This window comes from Echinops telfairi, unplaced genomic scaffold, assembly GCF_000313985.2.
Source record: "Echinops telfairi isolate 266 unplaced genomic scaffold, ASM31398v2 ScPeMD7_18;HRSCAF=68, whole genome shotgun sequence".
NCBI classification, from domain to species: Eukaryota; Metazoa; Chordata; class Mammalia; order Afrosoricida; family Tenrecidae; genus Echinops; species Echinops telfairi.
In genome coordinates, this window is record NW_022103915.1 from 86,721,276 (window position 1) to 86,735,484 (window position 14,209).

Below are 14,209 nucleotides of genomic sequence, written 5' to 3' on the forward strand. Positions count from 1 at the left end.
ATGAGAGAGTCCTTCCCCGGGAGCCCTCCGTGTTAGTCCAGCCGGCTTGCAGCTGCGGCTCTGGCCCAGGCAATCCACCATGGCAGGGGACCGCTCTGCCGCCACAGCTTCCAGATACCAACCGGCCAGCCTTCCGTGGGATGCATGCGTCTATAGCAACTGCTACTGAGAAGAAAATATTTGGAAGCTCTGTCAATACATCAAAACCCAGGGCGAGTTTCTGTTAGAAGAATTTTATGTTATCTTCATATCAAGACAATACCTACCTGGAAACGGCAGATCTGGAGATGGGCCTGTGGTCTGGGATTACCGTGTTTTTGCTTCATGTCACCAGCAGGAGAGGAGCTTCATCTATGATCTGGACATGGCCTTGCCATTTCCCTCCCCTTTGTCGCATACGTGGAGGCTGCCTTCAGGTCTGATGCTGACATGCCCGTACAGTGTAGACCATTCTCACATGAAGGACCCCAGGGGGAACTGGAGGCAGCCGGGGGCGCCCCACCAAATGTATCCCTGCATTGAAACTGGAGATTCCACAAGGAACCTGGACAATTTATTAGCATGAATGCCAAGGTGGGCTGGGGAGCTGTCTACACAGTCAGAATTTGTACACACGGTTTGTCAGTAAAAACGACTGAACCTGACCCCAGGATCTAGAAACGGAGACATTGTAGAACACACACCATCATGCCTGGCTGCACTCAGGAGGGCTATCATGCACAGCTAGCTTGGGAATTTGTGTTCTGTTTTTAAAAATTCCGTCGGGTTAAAATATGAGTGCCTATAAATATAGTCTAGCTAAATTAAGAGTGTATTTTTTTGGATATGTCAAGCCGCATCTTAATATATAATATGTAAGTGCCATTCCTATAAACCATTTGGTCAGACACAGGATGACTGCCAGTGGTTACTCCCTGCTTAGCGGTGTGGATGTGGAGCCTGCTCTCTGTGTCTGTTCTGTGGGTTTCTCAGCTCACCAGCCACCCTGGAAGCCCCTTGAGGGCAGGCCTGTGACTCATCGCTCCTTGAATCTCTGATGCCCATAAGAGGTGCCCACAAAATGTTGGCTAGTCATCATGCTGCTACTTGAAGAGGGATGATATTATGAACTGAATCAGCAATAATTCTTTGTCTTTATGGGCTGGTATGTTCTCTAAAAAGAGGTCAGCCCTATGGCCTACTTATGTAAATAAAATTGATTGAAAATGTTAAAGAAGGAAAAGATCAAAGTGGATGTCAGAAGAGACTCTGACATTTTTAAAATGTGGAATAGCTAAAGAAAATAGAAGAAATGATGACGTAAAAGAGCTACAAGGAAAATTTTGAGAAGCCAAAGTAAAATATTATAATGAAATATGCAAAGGCCTGGAGGTAGAAGCCGAAAAGGAAGAATATGCTTGGCATATTTTTAAGCTAAAAGAATTGAAAATTCAAGCCTTGAGTTACAATCTTGAAGGGTTCTATGGGCAAAATATTGAATGATCCAGGAAGCATCAAAAGATGATAGGGTTTAAATGGAGAGAAAATGTTTTGAGAAACGATGTACAAATGCGCTTTACACAATTGATGTGTGTATGGATTGGGATAACAGTTGTATGAGCCCCTAATAAAATGTTAAAAAAATAAAAAAAATTAAAAAAAAAAGATCTCCAAGAAAAAAAAAAAGACGATAGGAGGCCTGAGGGGGCCGAACAACGGAAACGTGGGTGAAGGGAGACAGAGGACAGTGTAAGGGATCAAAATAATAATTTATAATCAAGGGCTCATGAGGCTCAGAGGGGGGCGGAGGGAAAAAAGAGGAGCTGATACCAAGGGCTCATGTAGGAAGAAAATGTTTTGAAAATGATGATGGTAACATATGGACAAATGTGCTTGACACAATGGATGGATGTATGGATTGTGATAAGAGATGTAAGAGCCCCCCATAGAATGATTTATATTTAAAAATCAACATGATGGGAGGAATGCAGTCACTGAACCAAAAAGAATTGGTTGAAATTCAGCCATTTTCAGAAGTAGGATACGATCACGAACTGATTATTGAAGGGCGAAGCCCAGACGGCACTGGAGTCATTAGTAAAACACAAGCCTCCGGGAATCAATAAACACCAACAGAAATGCTTCAAAAAGCTGGTGAAGCACTGGAAGCACTCATTCAACTACACCAAGAAGCTCGGAAGACAGCTACCTGGAAAACTAGAAGAGATCCATATTTATATCTGTTCCAAAAGATAATTATTGAACAGTATCTTTAATATCAAGGGTCTGTGGTGGTGTAGTGGTTACGGTTTGGGAGTTGAGCGGCGGTCTGCATGGTCGGCAGTTCAAAAACCACCAGCAGCTCAGAGGGAAAAGACTGGGGTTTCTACTCCAATAAACAGTTACAGTCTCAGAAACCCAAAGGGGATTGCTAGGAGTCAGTTTTGACTCAATGGCAGTGCATTTGGTTTTATTGGTTATCATTAATATCACATGCATGTAAACTTTTGCAAAAGATCATTCCAAAATGTTTGCAGCAATCACCAGGGAGCTATCAGAAACTGATATGGAACAAGGGATATTATTGTTGATGCGGCTGGATCTGGGCTAAAAGCAGAGAATACCATAAAAAGATGTTTACATGGGTTGTATTGACTATACCATGGCTCGGTCAACTTTTGAGACAGAAAAGCCAATTAAAAAAATTATTTGAGAGCCATAAATATATTTTACACACAAATGAAATCATCATTATCTGAATGTGTTAGTCAGGGTTAAGTAGAGAAACAAATTGATAGACACTCTTATGTGTATAAGAAAGAGCTTTATATACAAGAGCAATTGAATATTGAGAAAACATCCCAGGCCAGTCCGGATTAAGTCCCTAAGTCCAATATTAGCCCATATGTCCCATACCAATCTATAAAGTCCTCTACAAACTCACGAAAAACATGCAATGATGCCAAATGCAGAAAGATCACAGGCCAGTGGGTGGAAAGTCTTATGGATCCAGTGGCGGTATAAGCATCTCAGTGCTGGCAGAGGTCTCCACCTGGCTTCTGCGGCTCCAGGGCTCCGTGTGTCTTGTCAGCAGGAATATCTTTCAGGGAGTTGCGTGTGTCCCGCATCCAGCGAGCTAGTTATCTCCTTAGCACCTCCAAATGAGGTCATCAAGCTGAGACCTGATTGACAGGCTAAACTCCACCCCTTCACTCTTAAGTCTCAAATTGACATCAGATGATGTAACTACCACACTGAATAAGATTTTTAATAATTTGCCGTTTTATCTCAGAGCCACTTATGCATACTGAAAGTGTTGCATATGGCGCCGAGCTTGTTTGCCGACACCTGACCTAGATAAAACCGTGTCGGGAGGCAGAGATGAAAGGCCCGTCGAAGTCAAGGACAATAGCTGACAAGCCCCAGGGAGCTGGTCCTTTGGCTATGATGAAGGCGCAGATGTGGATGAGAGAGTCAGATCCTTCATCTAGCATGACAAACTTCCCAAGGACCAGTCAATATCAGGGATCCGTCCGCTCAGGCTCAGGCTCAGGCGGCCCATTTTCCCTCAAGTACAGGTTATGGTGTCTAACTCGATCTGCCACATTTGAGACTATACGGCCAGGATGTATAGATTTCTAGGCGTGTGCTTACAGGGCTTTAGGTTCCACTGAGAAGTATTGGTGGAGAGAGTCAAGTACGCCTTCTCTGGTGTGGGTCACATGGGGGTCTTCGAGTCTCAGCCAGCACTCTGCCGGGAGGGACTCGGTGTACCAGCTTTCCTGACCCCCGTGAGTGGGATGAGAGAATAATGGACTCGCTGTTCTCTGAGGGGGAGGGATATGAAGCACCTTGTTCCTCGGAAACATGACAAGCTTTTCTGCCTCACCTTTCCGTGGGAACAGTGCTTATGGACCAGAAAAACAAAATGAAACCAACATCAAAGAAAGTCTGAGAACTTAGGGAGCTTTGGCAAAGAAGCTGGAACTAAGTGTTCTGATGACACTACTCCCCCAGCTCCCAGCACAGGGGCTTCCCCACATTCCTCCCACCCACCCAGTCCTCAGGCTCAGGGGATAGACCATCACCCTTCTGTGCTGCTATTGACCTCAGGTGCAAACGTCTGCCCTCCCATCCTGGCCCAACTGGTTCTCCAGCTCCTAGGAGTCAGAGAATCATCAGCTTCCCCTGGTCCTCTTATCCACTTTGTACTTTTTCTCCGGAGGGGTGTCCAGTGACCAGAGACAGAGAAGAGTCTCTCAGCCAAGAAACAGTTGCATCTCTCATTCTGCAAGTGTTGTAGCTCGTGGACCAGGTGAGGCCGAAGCCCCTGAGGCATACCCAGGGCTAAGGGGGTGGGGATGGCTGAAGGTGCTGGCCAGCTGGGGAACACTGAGCAAGTATCTCCTCTTTCGGAGTGGCTGGATGATCACTGAGCTACCTCCTAGCTCTTAAGAGTGCAAGGTCAAGAACATAGGGCAGGCTAGGGGTGCTGGGGGTTCTAGGCACGGGGCATATAAGTTCACTTCTGCATCTAACCACCTTAACTCTACCAGCAGGCGGGATGACACCACCAGTGGCTTGGCTCCTTATCCTTCAGCTTGTTCTAGGACCAACTCTGGTCCCAGGTTCGTACCTGAAGGATGCCATCAAGGTATTCCAGCATTTATACATCGACTTCCCCCGAGTTGAGTTTGAGGATGCCTTCCAGGGCTACTGTAATGGTGTTATGGGTTATGTTCGGGGAATAATGAACAGATGGGACTGTCCGAAGATCCATTACTTGGTACATGTCCCCTTTAAAACCATCCGGAAGTACTGCAAGCGTAGTCAGAACTTCTGTGAAAGCTACAATCAGTACTGCACAATGACCACGGACTCTTTCCCCCTTACAATCTGCGAACTGACGAACTACCAGTTGCCCATCAACTGCCAGTATAATTCCACCCTAACCAACCAAAAGCTCTACCTGCTGTGTTCCAGCAGGTATAATGCTGAGCCGATAGATATCATTGGTGTCGTCTAAGGGGGCTTTCGTGCTGAACCACTCCCTATCTCTTCCCCCCATATGCCAGCCTTTTCCCATTCTTAAGACGCTAACCTCGGGCACAAGGTGTTCTTCCTGACATTGAAGGCTCTCTTCTCCCAAGAGACCAGGCAGACAGGGAAAATGTCCAGAGCTCCGGCCACTATGTGAAGTCATACTATCTTACAGGCCCTTTCTACCTTGTCTACAGCACTCCCTACTATTCAGCCCCCCCTTCTCCCAGGAACATTTTTATCTGCCAAGAATCCAACTCAGTCTATTTGGCAGTGACTACCCAGCCATTAGGCCAGAGCCTGAATCCTGGATGGCGTTCCAGCGCCTCAGCTCATACGGTGGCCACGAGCACTCAGCTTCCACATTTTACCTCTGCCTGCCACCACCCTTCTCAGCCTAGTGTCCCCCACTCCCCTTTAACTTTCCCCTTACTCACCCCAACCGTGGGGAGCTCTAGTCATAGGAACTTCTATGAAACACAGCTTAGCCTCACTTCCAAGAACTCCCCTCAGTTCTCAATCTACTCCTCTTTAGGAGATCATTGATCCTTCCTTTATGTTACCTGCCTCTGTCCCCCACTGAGTCTCAGCCTTCCTAATGCCTCTGCGACCCTTTAATACAGTTCCTCATGTTGTGGTGACTCCCCCCCATAAACTTATTTTCATTGCTACTTCATGATTGTGATTTTGCTTCTGTTATGAATCGCCATGTAAATGTCTGATATGCAAGATGTATTTTCATTGTTGCAAGTTGAACATAATTAAAGCATAGTGATGAATCACAAAAACAATATGTAATTATAGATTGTGAAATACTTATTTCTAATGACAAATAAATGAAATTTTGTCTTGAAACATGGTGTAGCACGGGTAACCGTCTTAATAGAACAACAGTAAACTGGGCAATGAATGTACAAATGCGCTTTACACAATTGATGTTTGTATGGATTGTGATAAGAGTTGTATGAGCTCCTAATAAAATGATTAAAAGAAAACAACAACAACAACAATAAACTACATTGCTACATTTTGCGACAGTATGTGTAAAAAGCCAACTTTAGGGCAAAGGTTGAGATAGCTTCTTTCTCACCAGATCAGCATATCTGCATGTGGGCGGACTGCCTGGAGGCAGATAGAGGAGCGGTGTCTCCGTTCCTAAGACCATCAGAAACAGGTGTTTTCTGATGGTCTTTGGTGACCACTGTGAAAGGGTCGTTCAACCCCCCCAAAAGGGTTGTGACCCACCGGTTGAGAACTGCTATTCTACTTTGAAATTCAGCACTGCCTTTCCCCAACCTTCCCAACTGCTTTCAACAGGCCGACCTTTCTTTGTTCAGCTTCCTTTCCTTCCAGGCTTCTCACCTTGGCTCACTGGAATTTCAAGTTATCTTCTCTGGCCCATTCCCCTAAGAATTCCCATTTTCCTTTCCTTCCAGTAGCCCCGCCTTAGCATTCCCTAAACTTCAGGCTGCCAATGCAGGGCAAAGAGTGCAACTAGCTGGGGTCATATTTTAAAACCACATAGGAGTTATAGAAGCTACACCTGTTGGGGGAAAAGGGATGGAAGATACATGGGACCGCTCTGTACTGTTTGTGAAACCCATCATTTCAAAATAAAGAATTTAAGGATACATATCTAACCTAGTTCTGATTTAATTATACTTTCCATAGTGCATCAGGATTCCTACTCTTGGAAACCCGGAGGCCACGTACCTCTCTTCCACCATCTTCCAGGGCTACAGTCAGTAGGATCTTACATTCTATGTGTACCATGATGAAGGTGGGGTGGGGTGAAACACGGATCTGGGCTGGGTGCTGAAATCAGATTTTCCCTCTCCCCCCAGTTCTGCTCAGAGGAGCCTTCCCTCCCCTGGGTTGCCTTCTATTGATCGATTCCATCAAACCTTCGTTGCAACAAATTAGGAAGGTGGAGGGACAGGCAAGGGTTCACTAGGTGGCATGTCACGATTTTGGCTTGCTTCCTGTGGACATGCCATCAGGAAGCCCAATAGCGAGAAAAGGACATGGTGTTTAGTAAAGTAGGGGGCATTGAACATGAGGAGAGCCCTCAATGAGATGGATTGACACAATAGCCCAGTGATGGATTCAAACATAAGAACAATCAAGAAGCGGGCAAAACACTGGACATTTCATTCTGTTATCCCCAAAGTCACTGTGAATTGGGACTGACCGGGGAGGGTGGGGGCACTAATAGCAGGTCGATTCAGAATTGTGAATTCCTTTTGGAAGATGCAGTAGGTAGATGCCAGGAAGGTGTGAGCACAAGAAGCCAATACTCTTGTCTCCTTGTCTGGTTCATCGCTAATCTCCAAACATTCCCCCCCTTCCCCGCCCCGCCCCCCCAGTCCTATTATTAGAAGCAGGTGTTCAGGGAGATGCTAGGCGATAACTGAAAGGTATTAGGTGAGTCGGGAAGTGGCTGTGAATGCGGACGCGCCTGTCCTTTTCTTCTTACACCAATGAGCCCCTCGGATCCTCACACCAGTGGGACACAGGGGCCACCAGATGCTGCACACACAGAGGTTTATTGTTCTCAGGATTCCCTGGTGTTGAAGATGTAGGACCAGGAGTTGCCAGACCAAAGAGAAGCTCTCTACTTCTTATCATAGGTGCCAGCCCCCTTGTAGGCACTCACATAGCCTGAGTTGTCAGTCACCTCTTCCCGGCCGGCGATGCCCTTGCCTTTGCCACTTTCATCAAAGCGTTCCTTGTGGGAGCCCGTGTACTTGCTGGTGTCTGTCAGTCGGTCCACTCCACCCACTGTTGTTGCTTTCTGAAAATCAGAGGATCGGTTTTGGTGCCCTCTTTCTTCCCCTCCACTCTCACTTTCCTTTCCTAAGGACAAACTTAGATATTGCCAGTGCTCGCATCCCTTGCTCCGATCCTGGCACGGTGCCTTTTTTTTTTTTAGTGCCTATGTGCAAGAGCTATCCATTCATGAGAGAGGAGTATCTGATAATATAGAGGAATGTGTGGGGTGTGGGATATTGGAGGAGGTTTCCCCAATAAGCAAGGTCCTCCAACAGGAAAGGTCCAATTTCAAACGCAATGTAAAAACTTTTTAGTCCAGAGGAACCAGAAAGAAAGCAGCCAGTCAGAGATGAGAGCTTATTATTCTAAGAACCGAAAACATGAAGAAGGCAGCCAGTCAGAGATGAGAGCTTATTATTCTAAGAACCGAAAAAGGAGTAGAGATCAGACATTTTCCCAAAGCCACCAAGCCCCGGTTGCCTGGACTTAGATACTAGAGCCTTGGGAATTAATCTGAAGTTTATCAAAATAGCTATGGTCCTGGGTAAGTCACTTCTCTTGGAACCACCGTTTCCTCACCTCTGAAATAACGAGATGACTGCTAAGCTGTGTTTCAACACGAACATTGCTGGGAGAGGCTTTGGGCCCTGTCTCCTCCCTACAGTTTTGCTGTTAGCAGGGCCTAGGAGCGTTAGAGGTGAGGTGACGGGGTGAGGGGAGAGACGGTGGCATCAGAAGCAAGGAAAGCATTCGAGTAGGTTGCTTGCCCTTGGAGACTCATGCTCCCGTGGTACCGAAATGAACCACAAGAACATCAAGAGGCAGGGCCAAAGGCTAGAGAAGATTATTACTCACCGTAGCACCCGTCATGGCTGGATCCTTGCCCTCCATGAGTTTATGGATGTTGTCCAGGGCTTCATCGGCGTTCTTCCCCTTAAACCGTTTCTGGCCCAGTTCCTTCATTGCCTCCTGGAACTGTGCAAATGTGATCGTTCTGGCATTCTTGGCCCTAGGCAAGCAGACAGAAATCCAGGAACCCTGGAAGTCGAACCCATTCACCTTCCAAGGCCCTGTCCTTCCCCTTAGTGGGATTTGGTCGCTGCAGTGCTATCACCGGATGGCTTGAAGACACAGATGAGTACAGTGCCAGGTACCCAGTGGATAGATACTCATTGGGCCCACTACAAGGGTTCACCCCATGAACCCTTGCAGGTTGCACTACATTGTTTATTCTCTCCTCTCAGCCTTGCCCCATTCTTCCCCCTCACCTCCCTTCTACGCCTGTGCTTCATTGACTTCTTACTTGACTTTGCTAAACACGATGTCCACGTCAGTAGAGGTGACCAGCTTGCCGTCCATGATGCCACAGTCCTTGCACAGTTTGGAGAAGTTCTTGTTGTTCATTTCCGTGCCGCTGCTTGATGAGTCTCCAAACACAGCAAACCGTTGGAAGGTTTTCTCGGCTTCGGATGCCATGGTCAACTGGAGGTGGAGGAGGACAGTAGGGAGGCCAACTGGGAAGTGAGGGAGGAGGGGAAGGAAGGACTGAGGAGTGGTGAGGATGAAGAGGAAGACACAGTTAGAACGAGGAAAGTGAACAAACCTCCTCCCTCCAGTTCTCTCTGCCCTCTTCGTCCTCATCCCACTTTGAAGGACTGCTTGGCCCTTCCCCACTCGAGGGATTCCAGCATGGAGGCTAGAAAATGAAAACTCACTACCACTCCCCCCTCCTGCCCACCACTTTTGTGTCCCTGAGTGCCCTGGTGACGTCTGACCTCTCCTGGTCTTTGTCTCTGTGTGTGTGCAAATATGTGGGAGTCTACTGACTGGGGTTATTAACAAAGGAGAGACAGCCAGGGGAGGGGAGGCAAGCTTCTATGACCTTGACAGTATGTGTGTGATGTCACTTCCTGTCACAGCTCCAGCCCTCATCTAGGGAAAATGGGCTTTTGGTCTCCTTATCTTATCTGACACCCTGAGAAACTTGATAAACCTTAAGACCTTTCTAGATGGCCAACTGCCCTCATCATTCCACCCAGCTTATCAGTGCTCTGAGCCCAGGTCCGATTGCCTTACGATTTGGTCTGCCTCAGGAGATAAGCAGAGCCTATTGAAGGAGTTAATGATAACTGATTGACATGTGTACAGCATTGCCACTTTTTCTAGCCTTCAGGCCCAGGGATATCTACCCATGGGCTATGGCAGATGGATTTCAATGTTGTTGTTAGGCAAGATTCTCTAGAGAAACAAACCAGTTTACTTATGAGTATACATATGTGTGTATATATATAGGTTTATATAGCAAGAAGGAACACTACAGCTAATTAGTTCACGCAGCAGTACAGAGGGCTCAGTTCAACTCACTTTCGTGGGACAGTTAATACACTGAAGGTCCTTTAACTCACTTCAGCTGGTCCAAGGTCAAGGAAACAGCAGCATCTGCCCTCAAGCAAGACAAGCAGAGTTGGCTGCAGGCAGCAGACACAGGAGGGTGGGGTGGTAACATCAGGAAGATGAGAAGATAGGGTGTAACAGGCCAGTAGTGGCAATCTAGAGGAGCAGGTCCGATGGAGCCTAAAGCTCTAGCAATGCACAGCATGGTGACAGGCACCATGGGTTGGCTCAGTCCACAGGTAGCACAGCACATGGTTGAGACAAAGAGCTAGCTCAGGCTGCTGCACGTTGGTCTGCTCATTAGGGAGAAAGAGAAAAGGAGGCCAGCCTCAGAGAGCCATTTATCTCGGTAGCTCTCCAATCATGCTGTGACCCAACAGGCTCAACTCTGCCCACATGTTCCCACGAGAGCCATGCTGGCACAGGAAACCTAACTCTCTCAGCTACCATTGAGTCCGTTCTGACTCATAACCACCTTAGGTACGACAGAACCAACACCTCCTGGTCCTGTGCCAGCCTCTCAATTGTTGGTTTGAACCCATTGTTGCAGGCACTGTGTCCATCCATCTTGGTGAGGGACTTCCTCTTTTTCACCGAGCGTCAGCCTTACCATGCATGATGTACCTTTCCAGGGACTGGTCTCTCCTGATAACATGTCAAGGGACAGTCGATGGAATCTAGCCATCCTTGCTTCTAAGGAACATTTTGGCTGTTAAAGAAAAACATTTTGGCATAGTTAGGATTCAAATGTGCACCCAGAGCCATTCCGCCCCAAGGACAATGCTTCCTGCACTGTCCAGTAGAGCACAGCCTTTGGAATATCACGGATCTGAGAGGAATCGAGTCTAAGACGGAAAGTCATCCAGTGTGGTTTCTATACGGCTCAAAGACTTTACCAGTTTCTTTTTTTTCTCTGACAGAGGCCCTATAGTTCAGGAGTGGGGAAGGGTTTTTTTTCTGCTAATGGCAATTTGAATATTTGTAACATCATTTGTGGTCCATGCTGGTCAAACTTTAAATGACCTAACCTTTAATATGATGGCTGGAATTGCTTCTCTTGGGGGAGGACATGTGAGGTTAGCTGGTATTGGTGAGTTCATAGGTTTCACACACCCCTCCTATAGATGGATGAACTTCAGAGAGACGAAAAGGGAGCCAACTAGTTTGGTGACTTTCCTCCTATCTGTCACCAATTTTTATTAAATTGGTTTATCTTGTCCTACAAGTTTTTTTTAAAAAATTATTTTATTGGGGGCTCGTACAACTCTTATCACAATCCATCCATCCATCCATCCATTGCAGCCGTTCTCAACCTGTGGGTCGTGACCTCTTTGGGGATCGAACAACCCTTTCACAGGGGTCACCTGATTCATAACAGTAGCAAAATCACAGTTATGAAGTAGCAACGAAAATAATTTTATGGATGGGGGGTCACCACAACATTAGGAAGGTTGAGAACCACTGATTCATTGTGTCAAGCACATTTGTACATTAGTCGCCATCATCATTTTCAAAACATTTTCTTTCTACTTGAGCCCTTCCTTTCCTTCTGTTCCTACTGCTGTCACCATTATGCAAGTTCTGGTCCTCTCACAGCTGGACTACCCTGGCTTCTAAATGACTTTCTCCTTAGGTCTCATCCTTCACCTGCCTCCACTGAATAACTTCTTTTTACCTCCCACATTGGATTAATTTTTACAAACCATTTTTTCCCTGCCCATTCCTCCTGCTTGATAACATTCTATGGCTCTTTATTGCTCTGATAGTGAAAGTTTTGTGTCAATGACTGGGAAGTTAAGATGTAGTAATTTCCATGATGAGATCTCTTCAAAGATGTGGCCTGCTTAGAATATAAGTGGAAGTGTTACAGCTCTTTTAGAATTTGTTTGGCAGGTTTTCTGGTTTTTTTCCCAGAAACCACCCCCCACCCCCCACCCCAACGCCCCCACAAGAATATAAGTGGACAAAGTGGAGAATCTTGCTTACTTTTTTCCCTGGGTCTGGTTCCTGCATCTGGCTCAGTGAGCTCCAGTTCTTTGGACTGGACTTAGCAGCCCACTGTATCACCTATCAATCCTAGGAGGCATCAGCAGCCTGCCATCTCACCTACTGGCTTTGGATTCATTCACCACTGCATCCAGAAGCCTATCGTCTGAACTGTTGATCATCAGCCCCTCCAGGGCCTATGAGAATCTGGAGAAGCCTTCAGTCTGACATCTGACACATGGAGTCAGAACTTGTCTGCTTCTCCAACTGTGTGAGCCATTTCCTTGTTACACACACACACACACACACACACACACACACACACACACACACGTCATTGGTTTTGCTTCTTGGGAGAGTCCTGACTAAGAAAAGGAAAGAGTTGAGCTCAGGTGTCCATAGTCAAGGCTCAAGTACTCCACTGTGTAAAAGACCTTAAACTTTGCACTTGTGCCTAGAAAGAAAATCTTATTTCTTGTACCATAGCTGATATTACTGAAAAGCAAACCCAGTCTTATTGTACGAGAGCCTGAAATAAAATGCCAGCTGAAATTAAAGTGAGGGCATTGATTGGGAAGAAATGGGACCACAAGACTTGGCATGAGATCATATGGGCAGATAATCAGAAAGATGGAAACATTGATTCTTTAAATTCCATTTAAGCACTCCTGCCAACCATCTCTTCCATATGGAGAGATTACTCCAACTTTGTCTGCTAATCCATTATCATTAAAACCATTAACCGTTCAACCTGAATTTGATGAAATTAGCCTAACTGTGCCTGTTGATATGTGCCTGGGGCACTGTTTGTACTATCAGCTGAAGCAGATACCCACAAAACATTGGTGACTATTTCCAGGGAACATCCTTATCATCCATTGTAGTTTCTAGACCTATAATTAGACTTCAGTCCCACTGATCCCTCAAAAGTGAAGTACAGATTGTAACCCAGGAAGAGGTGCAATACTCCAAAAGAATGCTGATTTTTAATATATGTACAAACAAACCTGAAAACCATGTGTGTGGGGATGGCTATAAAAGATGTGGAATAATGGTTGAATCAGCCTGCGTTCATTGATATGTACCTACTAAGCACAGATTCTTTACTCAAAGATTCAACTCAGGACATTAAGAAAGAATCTAACAATTTATTGGGCTGGTTCACTGAAGCACAGATTGTGTGATGGCCTACAATAAGTCGAGTTGAACTACCAGGCCTGCCTTGGTACCCTATAGAAGAAAGTATCCAAAGACTGAGGAAGATTGGCATGTTAGGAGGATTTACCAGGACAGACCTGTCGACTCACACATGGAGCGCCCACAGGTAACACTTGTTACCATAACAGTGAGGCATACATATGTGAAGGAGGCCTTGGCATCCTTGAATATTAGGTTAGTCTGGGTAGACTAGAGAAACCAATTCATGGACACATGTGTATAAGAAAGAGGTTTATAGACAATAGCAATTGACTATTGAGAAAACGTCCCAGACCAGACCAGATTAAGCCCATAAATCCAATATTAGACCATATGTCTGATACCAATCTATAAAGTCCTCTTCAGACTCATGAAATACATGCAATGACATCGAATACAGGATGATCACAGACCAGTGGGTGCAAAGTCTTTTGGATCCAGTGGCAGCAGGAACATCTCAGCACTGGCAGGGGTCTCCACGAGGCTCCTCTAGTTCCCAGGGCACAGGGTCTGTCAGCATAGTGACATCTGTCTTGTCAGTAGAGTGTTTATGAGGGAGTGATAAGAGAGAGAGGTGTCTCCCGCCTCCAAGGAGAAAATACAGGATTTCCCAGAATTCTCAGGGGAAGGCCAAACCCACACAGAGGCCTCATTGGTTATATCTTGATTGACAGGCCAGACTTGACTCCTTTACTCGTAATCCTCTTGTAATAATCCGGGTACTTTAAAGAAACAAATCCACAGAAACTCATGTACAAGAGAGAGTTTTATGTGAAGGTTAAGTGCGCATCAAGAAAACATCCCAACCCAGTGCTGCCCAAGCCCACAAGTCCAACATTAA

The 14,209-nt window shown here is 46.1% G+C and overlaps 2 protein-coding genes and 2 pseudogenes across 2 annotated transcripts; 3 read left to right on the forward strand and 1 right to left on the reverse strand.

The window, feature by feature from the left end:
• Positions 1 to 79: 79 nt before the first annotated feature.
• LOC115868692 lies at positions 80 to 657 on the forward strand (annotated as a pseudogene).
• A 3,886-nt stretch (positions 658 to 4,543) lies between these two features.
• RNASE13 (ribonuclease A family member 13 (inactive)) lies at positions 4,544 to 5,005 on the forward strand. The gene has a single exon (XM_004698883.3). It carries the CDS (start codon positions 4,544 to 4,546, stop codon positions 5,003 to 5,005), a length of 462 nt encoding a protein of 153 aa, XP_004698940.3.
• Positions 5,006 to 7,546: 2,541 nt separating this feature from the next.
• TPPP2 (tubulin polymerization promoting protein family member 2) lies at positions 7,547 to 9,579 on the reverse strand. The gene is made up of 4 exons (XM_004698445.2): positions 9,567 to 9,579; positions 9,095 to 9,336; positions 8,647 to 8,800; positions 7,547 to 7,813 (listed from the first exon to the last, which is right to left on the reverse strand). Exons 2-4 carry the CDS (start codon positions 9,265 to 9,267, stop codon positions 7,634 to 7,636), a joined length of 507 nt encoding a protein of 168 aa, XP_004698502.1. The 5' UTR covers positions 9,268 to 9,336; positions 9,567 to 9,579; the 3' UTR covers positions 7,547 to 7,633.
• Positions 9,580 to 12,044: 2,465 nt separating this feature from the next.
• Positions 12,045 to 12,110, forward strand: LOC115868842 (annotated as a pseudogene).
• Positions 12,111 to 14,209: the final 2,099 nt, after the last annotated feature.

What these genes read in the sequence shown, in the direction of transcription:
- RNASE13 (XM_004698883.3), top strand. Translation starts at nt 4,544, where the DNA reads ATGACACCACCAGTGGCTTGGCTCCTTATCCTTCAGCTTGTTCTAGGA.
- TPPP2 (XM_004698445.2), bottom strand. Translation starts at nt 9,267, where the DNA reads ATGGCATCCGAAGCCGAGAAAACCTTCCAACGGTTTGCTGTGTTTGGA. An exon ending in ATCGTGTTTAGCAAAGTCAA is followed by an intron (nt 8,801 to 9,094) that starts GTAAGAAGTCAA and finishes CTGCTTGCCTAG; the next exon opens with GGCCAAGAATGCCAGAACGA. An exon ending in CAGCCATGACGGGTGCTACG is followed by an intron (nt 7,814 to 8,646) that starts GTGAGTAATAAT and finishes TCTGATTTTCAG; the next exon opens with AAAGCAACAACAGTGGGTGG.